The sequence below is a fragment of the Macrotis lagotis genome, chromosome 1 (assembly GCF_037893015.1).
Source record: "Macrotis lagotis isolate mMagLag1 chromosome 1, bilby.v1.9.chrom.fasta, whole genome shotgun sequence".
In the NCBI taxonomy this organism is placed as follows: domain Eukaryota; kingdom Metazoa; phylum Chordata; class Mammalia; order Peramelemorphia; family Peramelidae; genus Macrotis; species Macrotis lagotis.
The window spans coordinates 156,637,568-156,656,366 of record NC_133658.1 but is presented as its reverse complement, the minus strand read 5'-3'; the positions used below and the strand labels follow the sequence as shown (position 1 = coordinate 156,656,366).

General features: G+C 37.8%; 1 protein-coding gene across 1 annotated transcript in view; it reads right to left on the bottom strand.

The window, feature by feature from the left end:
* SNRNP200 (small nuclear ribonucleoprotein U5 subunit 200) overlaps positions 1-18,090 on the bottom strand; it is a 41,549-nt gene extending 23,459 nt beyond the window's left edge. The window contains exons 1-15 of the mRNA XM_074209229.1: positions 17,904-18,090; positions 17,178-17,341; positions 14,140-14,311; positions 13,498-13,690; positions 12,325-12,380; positions 7,093-7,191; positions 6,524-6,676; positions 5,807-5,906; positions 5,538-5,674; positions 5,070-5,153; positions 4,790-4,963; positions 4,196-4,333; positions 3,434-3,589; positions 2,215-2,385; positions 854-1,047 (exon numbers count right to left, since the gene is read on the bottom strand). Of these exons, the coding sequence (XP_074065330.1) occupies positions 854-1,047; positions 2,215-2,385; positions 3,434-3,589; positions 4,196-4,333; positions 4,790-4,963; positions 5,070-5,153; positions 5,538-5,674; positions 5,807-5,906; positions 6,524-6,676; positions 7,093-7,191; positions 12,325-12,380; positions 13,498-13,690; positions 14,140-14,311; positions 17,178-17,341; positions 17,904-17,948 (2,036 nt within the window). The 5' untranslated portion in view covers positions 17,949-18,090. The remainder of the gene's footprint in view (positions 1-853; positions 1,048-2,214; positions 2,386-3,433; positions 3,590-4,195; positions 4,334-4,789; positions 4,964-5,069; positions 5,154-5,537; positions 5,675-5,806; positions 5,907-6,523; positions 6,677-7,092; positions 7,192-12,324; positions 12,381-13,497; positions 13,691-14,139; positions 14,312-17,177; positions 17,342-17,903) is intronic.
* Between the last annotated feature and the right edge of the window lie 709 nt (positions 18,091-18,799).

Sequence of the window (18,799 nt, the reverse complement as noted above, 5' to 3'; positions counted from 1 at the left end):
ATGGAAAAATTGGATCAGATACATTGTTGGCAGAACTGTGAATTGATTCAACCATTGTGGAGATCAATCTGAAATCATGATCCAAGAGTTATAAAACTGGATATACTCTTTGATTCAGCAACACCACTATTAAGTCTGTTTCTCAAGGTGATAGGAGAAAAAGGACCTATTATGTTTTAAAAAACTGGAAATCGAGGGGATGCCCACTAATTGAGGAATAGCTAAACAAATAGCATATGATCATGAGAGAATATTACCGTGCGGTAAAAAATGATGACCTGGCTTATTTTAGAAAAACATTCACAATGAAGAGTGAAATGAGCAGAACCAAGAGAATGTTGTATACAGTAATTGCAGTATCATTCAAAGGATAATTGTGAATGATCAAGTTTTTAGAGAATTATAAATACTCAAATCAATGACAAAGGATCTATGAAAGAAGATGCTATTCACCTCCAGAGAAATAATAGATAAACTGAATTATGAGGGTGTGGCTTTACACACACACACACATATATGCACACACATCTGCAACTGATGGTGGCCTTCTCTAGTGCAGAATGCGAAAGGAAGGAGGACAACAATTAGAAACTTAAAAGTATAACAAACAAAAAGTAATAATGATATGTTTTGTTTTTTGTGTTGTATGGAGGAGTGGGGAGAAGGGAAAGTGAAGTCTTTTCTTTCATTCTCAAAACAAAAAATGTTAAACTCCACTTTTCAAAATGCTTTCCATGTTTACTCTACAACTTCCCCTCCCCCCAAAGTTCTTCCTCCTAAACCCAATCCAAACAGCTGATTATATGGGAAACAGTAGAGGTAAACAGCTTCAAGGTCTCCTCCCATCCCATACCTGTTGTCAAAGTAAAAAAGACCCTTAGCAGGGTCTACACGAAGAAAAGTAGCAACATCCTCATAGTTTGGGAGGGTGGCACTGAGCCCAATGAGTCGAACACGTTCTTGGGTCATCTCAATGTTTCGGATAGCCCTGGCTACCAAAGCTTCCAGGACAGGACCTCTGTCATCATGGAGAAGATGAATTTCATCCTAGAGATGAAATGCAAACAAGAGTTAGCCTCATTACAATAGTCCCTTGGACTTATTTTTCCCTTTAATAAACACATATGTTTAATTAATTAATAAACATATTATAAACCAACTACCTTTTATAATACCTGGATTAAAGAGAAAGGGAACACCTTATTCAATCTCTCACTAAAGGGCAGAGGCAACAATCATCATATATTATCAGAGGGAATCCTTCACTTTAATCATGAAGAAAATTGTACACAGTGCATGGCAAAATGTCTTGCACATAATCTGTACTTCATGCACATTTGTGGACCCAAAGAGAGTAACAAAAACTACAAGAGGCACAAATAAAGCCACGGCTTATTTATAAGAAAGAAAACTTCCCAACAATAAAGATAATATCCTTAACAATAGATTTCTTAATTTATTCAAAAGGTAAATTTCTTAACTGGATATATGGCATCATGCAATTTTATGAGAAATTTTATTTTGTTTCTTCAAATGCTTCCAATCCCTGGAGTGAATATTTTTAAAACTAAAGTAGGCTGACTCATCAGAGGAGAAAGAGGGAAGCTATAGAAATGCAGATTTAGGTCTGTTGTCCAGAAAATTTTTTCTTTTAAATTTTAGTTTTTGCAAGGCAATGAGGTTAAATGACTTGCCCGAGGCCACACAGCTAGGTAATTATTAAGTGTTTGAGGCTGACTTTGAACTCAGGTACTCCTGACTCCAGGGCCAGCGCTCTATCCACTGTGCCACCTAGCCAACCCTCAGACACCCCTTTTAAAAAACTTTTTTTTTTTTTTAGGTTTTTGCAAGGCAAATGGGGTTATGTGGCTTGCCCGAGGCCACACAGCTAAGTAATTAAGTGTTTGAGACCGGATTTGAACCCAGGTACTCCTGACTCCAGGGCCGGTCCTTTATCCACTGCGCTACCTAGCTGCCCCTTTAAAAAACTTTTTTCCTGATTCTTCATGTCATTTTCTGAGCTATGCTGAACTTCAACATCTATAAAGCTCAAGATTTTCTATCAGCCTCAGTATCATTCTAATAGCACTAAGAACAAAAAGCTTACATCAGTTACAATATTAGACCTCAACTTCTTTTCTCTGACTGAAGCCTGTTTCTTGTTCCTTCAAAACAAATCAATGTAGGTAAATCCAAAAGGGGCTCTCTACTCACCAAGATGATGAGGCGTACTAACTGGGTGTAGGTACGCTCCCCACCCTTTCGAGTAATGATGTCCCACTTTTCAGGGGTGCAGACGATGATCTGTGTGGCATTAATTTCTTCCTTGCACAGCTGGTGATCACCTGTCAGCTCAGCCACATTAATACCATAGGTTGCAAGACGCTGAAGAAATAAAAATCAAAAGGAATCTCAGAGGGTAAAGTTTAGAGGTGATCGATATTATGATTTAGTCATAATCATGACCAAGGGCAAATCTTGTTTCAAGATACAGGTAGCTCACTTAATTAATCTATTGACTAAGCTAAAAGCCAAAGCTGATTACATCTAAACTTTTGGCCCAGACCTATATATGGTTTCCTGGCATGAAAATTCCCTCCACCAATACAGATTAGTAATTCAAGATTACAGTCACATAATACAAGATACAAATGCAGTTTTCCCAATCCTATCCATACCCTCAAATGTAAAAATCTATAGGGCAACTTTAAAGATAAGGCAGGACTTCTAGAAGTATTTCAGTCCTTTCAATCAAAAGGAAATAAAACTAAAGACTTGTATAAAAAACTTAGATAACATTATTCCATTGCTATGTGATGTGAGCTTTTAACAAATGTTGTGATGATGAGAATAAATCAACTAAGAAAGAAAAAAAGGACTGAGAATGAGGTGAGAAAAACCTTGGCAAAAGACAATCACAAAGCAATTTTCACTGCTGACTCCAAAAATTTTCAAATGAGGATCCATATCTTAGAACATCAAGGGGCAGCTAGGTGGCACAGTGGATAGAGCACTAGCCCTGGAGTCAGAAATACCCGAGTTCAAATCCGGCCTCAGACACTTAATAATTTCTTAGCTGTGTGGCCTCAGGCAAACCACTTAACCCCATTGCCTAGCAAAAACTAAAAAAGAATCTGTACTCATAACTAATTTCCATCTGACTTGCTTCATGAAATTTACCCCATCCACCCTAGTGACTCTGAAATAGGTTTAGTACTCTAAGTTAGATCTCACAATTATCAGTAAATAAAAGAATTACGTCACTCTGAAGGCTTAAAATTTGTTACTCTAAGTTATATTTCCAAATTATTAGTAAAAAAAAAAAAAGAATCAGGTCACTCTGAAGGTTTAAAATTTGTAGTTAAGCCTTAACAATCATGGCCTTGAGAGAGTCAAGAGCAGAATTAACTTTTAAAAGGTTCTATACTATTACCTTTCCAAAGCTTCCCACCATCTCCTGTACCAGGGAACGCATGGGAGCAATATAGATGATCTTGAAGTTATCCACATTGATGGTACCATCCACGTTAATGTGTTTTCCAATCTCCCGAAGCATACACATCAATGCCACATTAGTTTTTCCAGCACCCTACAACAAATAACAAAAAAAATGAAGTGAGGTAATAAAGCAAAGTGAGTTAAAGTCATTCTCTGACCTAGTCTCAAATGACTACATAACAGTATTCTACTTTGTCTTTTTGTTGTCATACAGTTGTTTATTTCTGTCTAATTCATGATCCTATTGGAGCTTTCTTGGCAAAAATAATGTAATGGCTTTTCATTTTTCCCCTTCTACTCATTTTACAAATCAGGAAACTGAGGCAAAGTGCCTTGCCCAGGGTCAGACACTTATAAGTGTCTGAGACTAGATTTGAACTCAGGTCTCCCTGACTTTAGGCCTGGTGCCCAATTCACTAAAGTATTCAGTTGCCCTTATTCTTTTTTGGTTCAAAATTCCTCCATTAATATAAAATGCAGATAACTCCTTGACCAAATGGTAAAACTGTTTTGTTTCTTTGGTTTTTGCAAGGCAGTGGGGTTAAGTGACTAGCTAGATTATTATTAAGTGTCTGAGGCTGGACTTGAACTCAGGTCCTACTAACTCCAGAGCCAGTGCTCTAATCCACTGTATTACCTAGCTGCCCCATGTAAAACTGATCTTAAAAGAAAGGGGAAGAACATGCAGGGGTCATACCGTAGGAGCACACAGCAACAGATTCTCATCAGTATCCAAGGCAGCACGGTAGAGTTTGCTTTGTATCCGATTGAGTGTTTTAAATCCCTCAAATCCAGCCTGAGCATATTTTTGTAGCTTCTCCACTGGCAGCAATTGCTAAAAAGACAAAATGGCATACTTAGCATGCTGAAAAAATCTGAAACACTTTGGAGTCCAGTTTGCTAAAGAGAACTGACTATGCAGAATGTCAAAATTTCCTAGAACCATTGGTTTCTGTAAAAATGACACCAATTTGTTGAAATGGACAACGATAGCAAAGAGATAGGACATTTAATGTTTGAATTTCAAATGATTTCATTACTGTTAAAGCATAAGCATTAATGAACCCAAACAAATAAAATATGGTGTCACTAGGGATAAGTTCTAACAGTGTCCTCAGTTTAAAACCTGTTAATTTGAACCCATATTATATATGGTCAGAGTTTTCAACTCTGTGACAAAAATTAAAAGAAAAAGCCCTCCAGATCCCAGAAAGAGCCCAAACACTCAAACTGAAAAATAAATATACAGCTGGAACAAGGTAACAAACAGTTAACCAATGAAGGAACTCACCTCTTCAGGGCCAAAGGGTTTGGGCTTCAGAGCAGGTACATGTACCTCTTCATAGCCCTTACGCTGGCGGCGGAAGGATCCATCAGGAAGTTGACAGCGTTTATTAGCCATGAAATGGCTCCCCTGGGTAAAGACTAGATCCTCCAAGTCCAGAACCTGCCTTGGCGCCAATGCCTGGGAGGGTCAAATAAAAGCACAACTCACCAGAAAGCTCTTTTCCCCCTCTTATTGTCTAATACTTGCATTATGTCAGCTGTTTGAAACAGCCTTGCTCACCTACCTCCCCACTCTGATCTAGATCCATGGTTTCTAGATCTGTGTCCATTCGGGATTGACGTACACGCTCTCTTCGAGACCGTTCCTCCTAGAGTGGATAAAAGGATATTGCCTTCAAACTTGACTCTTTATAATGTACCTATTTAAGCCAAACTTAGCTTAGAAAGGGTCAGTCCTCAGAATTCAAAATGGAAAGGTTCTGTTTTCACACACTTGCCACAGTATTCTCACAAAAGCATCAAAGCCTGTGGATAGCCTCTAGCCAGTATGGTAGTCTGAAGTAAAAGGAGCCATCTAATGCAAATAAAGCACTATGGCCTAACTAATCTTAGAACTACTAATATGCACTCAAATGGCTCAGAATAACATTCTCCTCCACGTTTTAGATGTTCAGCAACCATTTCATGATCTAATTCTTTCAAAGATCATCCCCAGTCAGAAAGCAGATGAAATATTACAGCCTAAGCTTTACCCGGATCAGATCCTCCTTCTCAGTTTCATGGAGCTGGTAGAGGAATTTGGAGAGCTCTGGATCAGACTCCATCTTTCCCATGATCCTCTCCTTTTCAGCTTCACTTTGTGCACTTGCCAGCAAAGTGCAATATAAGACTGCAAAACAGAAAAGAAAAAGGTGAAATTAAAAAATTTCCTTCTAGTGAATGGGGAATCCAAGGTATTAAATTATGGAAACCACAGAGATAAAAATAATAGTCTCAAATATTCATACAAAAGGATACTCACTCATCATCCTATGTTGTCTTAGCACTTTAATAAAATCAAATGTGTTGAAACCCAGAAGCAGAACCAGCTGATTTTCACATTCTCGATCATCACTGGCTGTCTACGTAGACATAAGGTATAATTAGAATGTATATAGAAATTTGCTTCATACCACATTGTTTTCCTATATTGTTTTTTTTTTTCAAAGTGGACCAATGACACCATGGATGATGTCATGACTTGCATATGAAATGAATTTAAGAGAGGCAGAGTTGCACAAAGTCATTAGCCTCACTCTCTCTTCCAGAGTCATCCAAGACCAAAGGTAGGACAAAAGCCAAGACAATTGGTAATGGCCTGTCATGAAGTAGATGAAACTGGTCTTTGATGATGTCTAAACAACCTCTACTCCACAACAGTTGATTCAGGCACCTCCATGGTCAATGATGTTCTCAAATGTCCATTCCACCAAGTGGAAGTCTTCACACTCCCCTAACTCACCAACGGATTTGATATTTTTCAAGACCATTTTTACCAGAGGGGTAAAACAGGTGGACCCCAAAGATGGATAAGCAGTCCTAAAAAGGGCTTGGTAAGTCCTCATACCAGAAGTGTTAGTCTTCCCTTAACATCCCATACACTTTCCCTTTGTAGTCATGCAACTGAATATAAAGCATGATTGATCACACAGCCATTTGTCTAAAGGAATGGAATTATCCCTAAACTACCCCAACATACCTTCAAAATCTCTAGCACTTCATCTGCCTTCTTCTGAGATACGATGGCATCATCATAGAAACGGCTAAGTTGTCGCTGTAGCCAAAAGGCATCAATGTCCCGAGGATGCAAATCCTTTTTCTTGGAGCTCATCAGCTCACCTGAGGCTACAAGCTATAAAAAAAACAAAAAACAAGAAGAAACTGATCACCAACTCAACACTTCTTAAAATGTCTCAAATACTTTATCTCTTATTTGAAACCAAGCTATATTCCCAATCACAAAGTCAACTTTGCCTTTAATGACTTTTCAAAAACAGTTTTGTAATTTTCCCCATTAGTCAAGTGAAGGAGTTCATCAGTCCCAGGCTCAAGGAAAGCATAGTTTTGTTTTCTTTTCCTGAAAATTTACAAGAATCAAGAAATTTAGTTGCTCACCTTTGGGTTCATCCTCAAAGAGTGCCTATCAAGTTTACCACTATCACCTAAGGGGTGAGGATAGTAGGCTACACCAAGAAATAAACTGATTATCCGCCCTTTTTTCAGTTATCTATTTCACAGATTGTGAAAGGGTAGGGAGGCTATACTCACATTGGCTGAGAGGGTGCAACGCACAACGGCCTCATCCCCTTCCATATCATCATCAGATGCTTCTTCTCGCACCTCCCCATATACATCCTCATCACCTTCCTGTAGACATATTTAATGTGTTATAGAACATGGAATGTTCTATAAAAGTGTATCAGTTCTACTCCAGGAAAACCTGGAAAGACTTGTATGAACTAATGCTAAGAGAAGTAAGCAGAACAAGAAGAACATTATTCATAACAATGGTAACACTGTGTGATGATCAACCATGATGGACTTGCTCTTCTCACTATTACAATGATCAAAGACAATTCTAAAGAACTTGTGATGGAAAACACCATTCATAGCCAGTGAGGGAACTATGTAGAATAAGCATACTATTTTCAATTAAAAAATTTTTTTTCCCCTTTCATGGTTCCTCAGCCCCTTTGGTTCTGATTTTTCTTTCACAATATGATCTATATGAAAATGTTTAATGCTGTTATACATGTATAAACTATGTTAGATTACTCGCTATCATAGAGAGGTGGGGAGGGAAGAAGAACCTTACAAAGAAATGAACACTGTAAACTATCTTTGCATGTAACTGGAAAAATAAATATATTAACAATTTTAAAAAAGTGTATCAGTCCTAAATCACTCAAGATTAGCTTCTTATAACAGAATTCTTAGCATCCTAATGGTAGATTTGTAACATATTCCAAAACTTTACTGAATGTACCAACAAAACTATAGAAAAGCATAGAAGAAAAAGTCATATGAACTCTCTAATCTGATTTTTCATCTCTCTTACTCTCTACTCAGTACTTAATCCACAGAGCATCATTCCTCAAAGAGGTAATAAATACACAAAGAGCCAAGATTCCTACTAGTCTGATTTCAGAAAAACCTAGATAGACTTATATGAAATGAAATACAGTGAACAGAACCAGGAGAACAATGTACACAAATAATACTGTTCACTGAAGAACTGTGAATGATTTAGCTACTCTAAGCAAAACAATGATGCAAGACAATTCCAAATATTATTTTTCACTTTCTTTTGTACAAAATAATTAATATGGAAATGTTTTACATAATCTATGCATAACTTGTATTTGATTGCTTACAGTTTCAGGGAGGGGAGAGAGAGGAAGTAATAGAATTCAGGACTCAAAACTCTAAATAAACATAAACTAAAATTCAATGGCATTCCTTTGGCCTAATTCACCTTAAAATCATAAAATTTTAAAGTTGAAAGAGACACTGGAGATCATCTACTTCAACACCTTCATTGGATGGCTAAGGAAAATGAAGTCAAGGGAAGGTCTGCGAGTTGCTACCCCACACAACGTTTGGTGGGAGACAGGTGCCCAGACTCAAGAACACAAACTTGCAGAACTACACAAGGAGGCACCTCATGTCATGAAATAAGGTGTCAAATCAAGGAGAAATATGACAGTCAAGAGCAACACTAGTTTGGAATAAAAGCTTAATTATAAACTACTTTGAAGGAGGATGAAAGATTATAAGTTGTACTGCCTCAGAAAACAGAAAAGCAATGGAGACCAAAGCAAGGTATATAAAATTTGAAATGAGAACCCACTAAACCAGATTAGTTTTACACATGAAACTGCTAAGAACAAATAGATGTGAAACCCAAAAAGTGTGAACAAGTGAAAATTACAATGAAGATTAACTAGGAAAGAGCAGTTAAGACTGAACCAAAGAAATAGAAGAAAAATAGCTGGGCTTGAGGCAATATAGGGATCAATTTTCAAGTCTCAGGAAAGTTAGGTGGAGCAATGGACAGAGAGAGCACTGGCCTTGGAGTCAGGAGGATCTGAGTTCAAATATGACCTCAGACCTTTAATACTTACTTGGATATGTGACCTTGGACAAGTCACTTAACCCTATTGCCTTGCAAAAACAAAACAAAATTCTCAAAGAAAAGATGATTCTGAAAAAATGGGATAGTAAAATATTATTAGCAAAAAAAATATTAATTTACAGCCATCTTATTGCTATGAAATCTTTAGAAATGCTTTATGCACACATTAAGGTTAAATTTCTTTTCTTTCTTTTTTCTATTGCAATTTTGTTTTTATTTTATTTTCCATTTAAATGCAAAAGTAATTTTCAACATTCATCTATTTCACAAATTTTTGAGGGACACATTTTTCTACTACCCTCCCTTCCCTCCCCCCATCCCATGGTGGCAAACAATCTGGTAAAAGTTGTTCATGTACAATCACGTTTAACATAAATCCTTATTAGCCATACTGTGAAAGAAGAATTATAACTAAGGGGAAAGGAAAAAACCATGAGAAAGAAAGGAAAAACATAAAAGAAGTTTTAAAATAGTTAACATGGTATAGTTTTTGGTTTGGAGTTTTTTTTTTTGTTTGTTTTTGCTAGGCAATGGGATAAGTGACTTGCCCAAGGTCAAAGACAATAAGTATTAAGTGTCTGAGGCCTGATTTGAACTTAGATCTTCCTGACTCCAGGGCCAGTGCTCTATCCACTGTGTCACCTAATTGCCCCAACATAGTATGTTTTGCTCTGTATTTAGACTCCGTAGTTTTTTTCTAGATGTGGATGGCATTGAACATTTAGGTTTAATTCATAAAACAATGAGAAAAGGAACCAGCAAGTTTTCACAGAAACTTTGCTATAACAGATAACATTCTCAGTCACACAACTGACTCAAAGGTATAGAAAACTAAAGGATAAAACTGTTTTGTTTATCGCCCAAAAGCACCAGACTGGGTAGAGTCAATAAAGACTTTAAGCTTTCCTTCAATGCACTATTTCCTGTGTCTTACAGAGATAATTTTGTTCTAATAGTCTGAGTACTACCAACAAGTGAAGCATTAAAGAAGTAGACATACTCATCAAAGATATGTGTAGTGTCATGGAACATTTCAATTGCAAAGTACAAAACTTTGAAAACCCCTAAAAATGGTATGAGTCATCTAGTATTTTTTTTTGCAGATAACAATATACTAGTTATATTGAATGCTAAGAATATTATATATATACTCCTTCAATGAGATACATGGTCACTCAAAAGACACTGGTTTAGCAATCCATGAAAGAATGCACAGTCCAGATGTTAAAGCACCACAATAATTTATCCTACTAGAACATATATCCTGAATAAGTACTCCCAAAGTATTACATAAGGATAAGGGAGGAGGAAAATGAGCTAGTCACCGAACAGTGCTTCAGTGATCCCAAGCTGCTCCAAGTCTTTTTGTTTTTCTAGAAATAATTATATTTGTGAATCACGGATCTCCATGATCTCAGGACACAAAGTTTCAGGTGAATCAAAGGGCAATATTAAGATAGATGGGTGAGAATATAGGCAGTAAGTTATTACAAAGGTGACAAACGTTTATTAAGCAACTACTAAGTTTCTTCAACATGCTAAATACTGGGTACTCCAAGGCAAAAGACAATCCTGGTTCTCTTGAAGCTCTGGTACAATGTGAAAGACAACATGCAAGCTACTATGTATGGACAAGATATATGCAGAATAAATTGGAGCTAATCAACAGAAGGAAGGCTTTAGCATTAAGGGAGATCAGGAAAAGCTTCTTGCAAAAGTGATTTTAGCTAAGGCTTAAAGGAAGCCAGGAGGCAGAGAAGACTGAAAGCATACCAGGAAGGGGGAGACAGCCAGTGAAAATGTAATGAGTTAGGAGATGGAGGGTCTTGAGCAAGGAACAGTAAGAAGGCAAGGAAGCAAGGACTGCAAAGTATTTGGGGAGTAAGCTCAAAGAAAACTAGAAACATGGGAGGCCAATTTATGAAGAGCTTTGAATGTCCCATAGATAATTTTCTACCCGATCATGGAGGGAATAGGGAGCCAATGGGATTTATTGAATGGGGTAGGGTGACATCATTAAGACTGACATCTTTGGAAGATCAATTTGATAGATGTGAATGGAGGAGGAACTGGAGTGGGGAAGACATCAGACAAGGAAAGCAACCAGAGGCTATAACAGTAATCAGACATAAGATGATAATGGCCTGCACTAGGATGGTGGCAGTGTTGGAGGAAATAAGGGGGTACAAATGAAAACTGTAAAAGTAAAATTGACAGAGCCTGACAAAAATTTGTATAAAAAGAAAAGTGAGAAAATCAAAGGAGAAGTTGAGATTGACATAGATTGTGAGCCTGAATGACTGGGAGGATAATGGCATCCCTCCATAGTAATAGGAAAGATAGGGAAGGAAAGCCTGGGTTTGGGGTAGGAAAGATGATGAATTTAGTTTTGGACATGTTTAAATTATTTATGGAATATCCAGTTCATGTCTAACAGAAAATTGGAAATGTGAGTCTAGAAGTCAGGAGATGAGTCTAGGGTTGGATATTAAGTGGATCTGAGAATTATTAGCATAGAAATGAAAGGCCCAGAACTGAGACTTGGGGGAGACAACCAGGATAGGCAGATTTGATCTGGATGAAGACTTAGCAAAAGAGACTAGGAGTGGTCTGACAGGTAGGAGAATCAAGATAATATCACAGAAACATAGAGAAGGAAATATCAAGGAGATGAGGCTAATTCATCAAGATCCAAGTTTTTAGAGACAACAAGAAAGATGAGAACTAAGAAAAGGTCATGGGATTTGGCCATTAAGAGATCACTGGTACTGGCAACTTTGAGAAGAGAATAAGGTTGGAAGTCAGATTATGACAAGAAGATGGTGAGAGAGAGAAAAAGTAAGATACCTAGGATAGATGGTCTTCAAGTTTTAATGTAAAAGGCAGGAGAGAGAGAATGGATGATAACTAGAAGTGATGGAAAGATTAAGTGAGGGTTTTTTGAATAAGGGGGAAGATATTGGCATATTTGTAGGCAATAAAGGGGTTTGAAATTTTAAAAAGAATGACATGACAGGAGACTCCCTTAAAACTGGAAGCTAATAATTACAGTAATAACAGCAACAGTAATAATAATGGCTAAGATGTATACATTTCAAGCTTTGCATAGCAATTTACAAATAAGATCCCACTTTCTCCTCAAAACAACTCTGGGAGGCTAAGTGCTAATATTATCTCCATTTAATACAAATGGAGAAATAACAATAAATGGAGAAAAGTGAAGCAAAGCAGACAGAGGCTGAGTTTGAATTTAGGCCTTCCTGCCTTAGGTCTAGTGCTCTAGCAATTGCTACTACTCAATAGGCAAATATTATCAAAGAAAAGAATGGAATTATTATTAATCAGCATCACAATTTATCACTTACCTCTTCATCCGACTCAAACTGCACATTCACACCATATGTCTCATCAATGTTATCATCTAAGAAGAGAATTAAGAATGAATGACTAAGGAAAAAATTGGGACTTAAGGCATTAACACTCCTCCCCAGTACCCCTAATTATTTTCAGAAATGCTAAAACAATGGTTAGAAATTCACTACTATCTGTCATTTCAACCCTATGAATAGCAGAAAGAAAAAAGTTACTAAGCTTCATCAAAGAAAAAAAAATCACATCATTCTTAAAAACAATTTACAGTTACCTATCAACTTAAAAGTATCTAAAATGCCTTATCTTATTTAACCTTCACAAGTACTCTGAGGCAAAGACTATAGGTATAACTATTTCAATTTTGCAGATAAGGAAACAAGTTTCAAGAGGGTAGATGAAAAAAAGGATTTAAAGAAGGAATTCTTAACTTTTTAATAACTGTAACTTAATATAATTAATTTCCTTTATAATGCTATGTATGTTATTTTATGCCTCCAAAACATTATTCTAAGAAAGCTTTGCCTGTCTGCCAAATGAGTCCAGGACATAAGAAGGGCTAAAAATTGCTGGTTTAACTAGAACTAAAAGGTCAACAAGTCTCACTCAGACCAAAATAAAAGAACATTCTATATTAGACTCAACAAGAGATTACTCTACCTTTGCCTGAAGATAGCCTAACAAAAAGGAATTCATGACTTTCCAAGGCAACCGTTCTACTTTTTGTTAGCCCTAATTCCTAATCAAGAATTGTTTTTCTTATTTCGAGGTGAATTTGCCTTTCTGCATTTTCCACCCAGTGTTCCTAGTTCTTTTCTTTAGTATCAAGCAAAACATGTCTTTCATTGAACGATGCTCCAAATATTGAAAGACAATTATCACTTTCTACTTAAGCAAGACTTAATGCTCAAATACTTCTAATTCCAATCAGACAAAAACCTTTTAAGCTATTTTCATAACATATGACTATATTTGAAATCTTAATTATATAAAAACTTTTTGAACAATCAACAAGTCAACAATGTTCATAATATAGGTGAATCACAAGAACAACTAAAGAATCATTACTAGATTCTAGTATAATATGGGATCTCAGGAATGAAGTTACATGAGTTAGCAAGCAAATTAACCAACAAGACTGAAACACTGGTTTTAAAGAGGTATGTTACCCATATTCTGGATTTCTTTGTCTCCACCATAATCTGTAATCTTTTTGCCCAAATTCACCAACACATGGTATCGGGTATCATCTGTCTGGCCCAGCAGTAGGTCAATTTCCTTTCTTCTTTCCTTGTCACGGAGCTTCTCATTTTTCAAGACAGCTAAGACCTCATCTGCTGCACCACAAAGGATATCTCTGGGCTGATGGAAGAAAAAGAAATACACTGTTTCTGGAGTCATGATATTTAAGTTAGCCATCAAATCACAACAAATTTTAACAAGCAACCTATAGTTCATCAATTTTTTTCTTTTAATTTTTCTATTAGATTATACTACACTTTACAGGATATGAAACAGTTGTGGTTCTTTTGTTTAAAGATACACACACAGTTCCAAAATCACACAAGTATGACTACCATCTTTTAAAGGAAAACAAACTGCTTTTAAAAGGGAAACAAGATAACACTCTTGGCAAGTTGAAGTTTCCCCTAATCAATTCATCCAATTCGTTCAGCAATTCAACCAATATCTGCTAATTTGGAGCAGTTTGATAAGGAAGAAAGTCATAAGAAAACAGAAAATTTCATGTGCCTTGACCCTCTCATCAAAAACATGCCACCTTTCCTAAATTGCTTTGTCTAGAAACTTACCTGATCTCCCAGTGCTGCTTGGATAAAGCTGAGTAGCACCTCATAGGTTTCACGGGTCTCCTTAGTTTTGGGTTTATAGATGATACCCACCATCTCATCAATGCCTTCTGATAGCAACGTATAACCTTTCATCTTATTGATATCATGCCTGTCTTCATCGCGCTTTCTGCGTCTGAGTGGGGTGAACCAAAAAGGGAAGTTGATCAAGACTTATCCCTATTTCTCACCTACATAAGACTAATTTAAAAACACACCCTTCTATTTGCATGAACTGATGCTGAGCAAGATGAGCAGAACCAGAAAAACACTGTACAACCTAACAGCAGCATGGGGATGATGATCAACCTTAATGGACTTGTTCATTCCATCAGTGCAACAATCAGGCTCAATTTTGGGTTATCTGTGATGGAAAATACCATCTGTATCCAGAGAAAGAATTGTGGAGTTCGAATGAAGACCAAAGATATTACCTTTAATTAAAAAAAAAAAACCATCTTATTATGTAATTTTGCCATATCTTATACTTTATTTTTTTCTTTAAGGATATGATTTCTCTCTCATCACATTCAACTTAGAACAGTGTATACCATGTAAAAAATGTAAAGACTAACAGACTGCATTCTGTGGGGGGAGGGAAGTAAGATTAGGGGAAAAATTGTAAAACTCAAAATAAATAAAATCTTTCTCCTTTTCAACTTCTTTCTGTGGAAAAAACACAACAGAATTTGTATTCCCAATGTGAATACAATGGGCTTTTTTTAGGAATCATTCTCTGGTTATGGTAATGACAGTCACAAAATTTCCACAACAGCTTTTCATCAAATGCTTTAAAATGTAAGTATTCAATATCTGTTTATGACTCATATCTTCTGGTCCCTTTCCTAGTGGCATAAAGCAATTTGATTTTAATCATTTTCTTACAAGGGAAGAATTTCCTTTTTTATATTCAGAAAATTTGAGGGCAAAAGAAAATTAAGTAAATAATCTAGAAAATAACTTTGGGAAGAGAAAAGGCCTGAGGAAACTGTTCCAAATATTCTCTTCCATATTGTCTCTTTCCTGGCTCCAAGACGAGGATCTGACTCATCATTTTTCTAAGGAAACTGGGTTTTTGATGTAAATTCCTATTTCTCTTTTTTCCCCCGAAGTCCTCTGACATCATCCCCAACTCTCTACTCCTTTCCCCCAGTTTGACAATAAGACAGTCCTTCTCCTCAACAAGAGCAACCCCTCTAGATTTCTTCCTGATCTGATTCTTTCCCATCTTCTCCAAAAGACTGCAATCTCAATTGTATCTTCATTCTCTTAAATCTTCAATCTCTTTTTAGTTACTAGTTTCTTCCCTACTGCTTTCAAACAGACCCAAGTCTCTGCCATCCTTAAAAAGCTTTCCTATACCCCACCATACCCTCAAGCTATCATCTTCTGTATATCACCTTTCTTCTCAGACAACCTCCCTCTTCCTCCCAGTAAAAAAAAAAAGTTCCCCACACTCCCTATACTTCTATTTTCTCTTCTGAATCACTCCTAAATCCTTTGTAACTTACCATCAAATTCTTAACTGTCAAATCTAATAAGTCTTTTTTTGGTCTTGATCCTTCTTTGCCTCTCTGCTGTGCCTAACAATGTTGTCCACGCTCTGTTCCTAGATACTCTCTCCTCTGGGTTTTTGTGACAGTATTCTCTCCAGATTTTCTTATTGTCTAATAATTGGTTCAAGTCTATTTCACCAGCTCATCATTCACATTATTGCCCCTAAATGTGGGTGTTCCTCAAAGCTCTGTTCTGGGCCTTTTTTTTTCCTCATAGGTTCAGATGCAATCTCTCTTCTGAGCTTCAGTATAGTACCTAGTGATATTACAAAGTGTCCTGAAGATGTGTCTTATTCAACACATCTAAAACTGAACCCCATATTCTCCCCAATTCTTTCCTCTTCCATCTCTATCACTCCACATAACCAGTTGTCAAATCTTGACATTTCCAGCTCCAAAATATCATTTGCATCTGAGTCATTCTTTCTAATCACTCTTTCACCATAGTCCACCCTCATCAGATCATCCAGATTAATGCAACAGCCTCCTCAAATCTCTCCCAACTGTAGTCAATTCTCTATATTCACTAATCTGATTACATAAATCATAGTAGTTCCCCACTACCTCTAGCTTCAAATATAAAAACTTCTATTTAGCTTTAAAAGTCCTTTACAAAGTGGCCTCAACTTAGCTTTTCAACCTCACTGGACTTTATTCTGCCTTTTGAATTCCAAGACCCAGCCAAGCTTGTCTCTTCTCTGTTCCTTACACGAGACATTGCATTTCCCTGCCTTGGTACCCACTGCCCCCTTCTCTTTCATGATCTCCCATATTTGTCTCTTTCTTCAAGGTGTAGCTCAAGTCCCACTTTTATATGAATCCTTTTCTAAGCTCCTAACTACTAATGTCCTCCTTTTGAAGCTATCATTGCATTAACTATTTCTTACTTATTATCTTTATACTCATATTAAGTATTTGAGTCATCCTTCAGATTATACACTTAAAGAAGGACTGCTTTATTTTTTTCAGTTTTACATTCCCAGTGACTGAATCCGTGAATTTTAAAAAGCATGTATCAAGGGCTTACTATATGCAAAGTACTCTAATTATCTAGCTGTGTGGCCTTGGGCAAGCCACTTAACCCCATTGCCAAGACAGACTGACAGACAGACAGAAAGGAAAGAAAGAAAATACCTGTCATAGAACAGGTGATAAAAGTTTCCTGACTGATTCTATATAATGAAGGGGATAGACTACATGATCTCTAATACATCTTCCAGTGCTTGCAATCTCTACTTCATTTGTTTGCAAAACAATATTTATGAAGTATCTATATGTGATACAAAGTTTAGAAGGATTCAGAAAGTCCTTTAGGAATTTCCAGGCAAATAGTTTTATTTGAAATGCTTCAAAAATTTCAACACAAAAAATGTGAAAATCAGCAAATAGATGAACTTTAGTCAATACTTTCCATTCAAGGAAGGGGAAAGAATTCTCTATACTCACTTGGCTCTTCTTTCCTCCTGCATCTGGGGTTTGGTCCTTTGTGCCTTGTCACCCATTCGAGTGCCCTCCAGTTTCCCCACCAGTGAGAGTACCTCCCCTGTAGGCTCATCCCGTCGAGTTCGGTCAATAAGAGAGCGATCGGCTTGGAGGACAAGGTTGGAGTTCTGGAATGATCACATAAACAGAGCTAGAGCTGGTAGATCCCACAGACCCAATTCCTGTAAAAGTTTTCCTCTACCTAGAATCCCAGATGATAGATAACTCTTGAGATTAACTCTGTACTAACTTCACAGGTATAATAGGTAACTTACTGTTGGGCTTTCTCAATGGTGGGGGAGGATCCAGAGGAAGAGAATTTGGAACTCAAAAATATTTTTTCATCACTATTAAAACCACATGAATAAGTTTTTTAAAAAAGAGAAAAACTATGGCTTTATACACAGACATTTCGTTTTTTTTATTGTAATTTGCCAACTAGGAATTCTCCATTGTCAGGAACGGAGTTAAGTAGGCATCTTGGAATCTAAGGCCAGAGATGTGTCCGCCGGCGGGAGCTAAAGTATGGAGAGGCCCGGCCTTGGGTCTCCACGCTCTCTTCTTTCCCCTATTCCTTCGGGAACGTCCCAAGGAGTCTCTCCTTTTTCACTGCTCTCTCCTTCGGTTCTCCAGGCCTCTCTCCCCTTTCCGACTCCCTCGCCCCCTGCCCGAGCCAGGCCCGACACTCACCGCCTTGTATTCATACTGCAGGCTCCGGGCAGTCACATCCGCCATGGCTGCGCCGGCTCCAGAGCCTCGGCTGAGGCTCCCAGGGCCGAGTTTATCTTCTCAAGCCCCGCTTTCCCTTCCCCAATACAACGCACACACGACGAAAAAGCTAAAGAGCAGTAGGGAGGGAAGAAGGAAGGAAGGAGTCTCAAGCCGTTGACTTCCGCTTCCGGGTGAAGCGGGCTCCCTGGAGATGCGCAGGCGTACAAAAGCCCAGGGCTCGCCGTAGCCGGCTTCCTTGATTTCTCGCGAGAGTCACGCGTGCGTCGGGCGTCAAGTCCCGGAGGGTCGTTAAGAGCGGCCGCTGGGACTTGGGAGCCTCGGTCGCCGCCGGGGTAGCGGGCGGCTGTGTGTCGTGGTAGTGACCGCCAACGGCCCTGAGAGGGTCGGAGTGATGGAAGCCTTCTCTCTCTTATTTCATTTCTCAAGCAGATTTAAAGTAAACGTGCCGGGCGGCCAGGAAGCGCAGTGGATAGAGCACCGGTCCTCGGTGGCAGGAGGACCCGAGTTCAAATGCGACCTCAGACACTTCTGAATCCAGACCTATCCACTTTACCAGCTAGAGATTTGGTTTTTTTTGTTTGTTTTTCCCAGAACAGATAAGTAATGTTTAGTAATTATAGGGAGATCAACAGTAGGACAGCTAGTTGACAAAAGTGCTGAGTCAGGAGTACCTGGGTTCAAATCCGACCCCAGACACTTAATAATTACCTAGTTGTGTGGCCTTGGGCAAGCCGCTTAACCCCATTGCCTTGTAAAAAAAAAAATACAATGCAACAAATTTAATTTATAGTTTTCTAAACCAATCTCTACTGAGTTTGACACGGCTGGTATAGGGGATGACTTTGAGAGAGGAA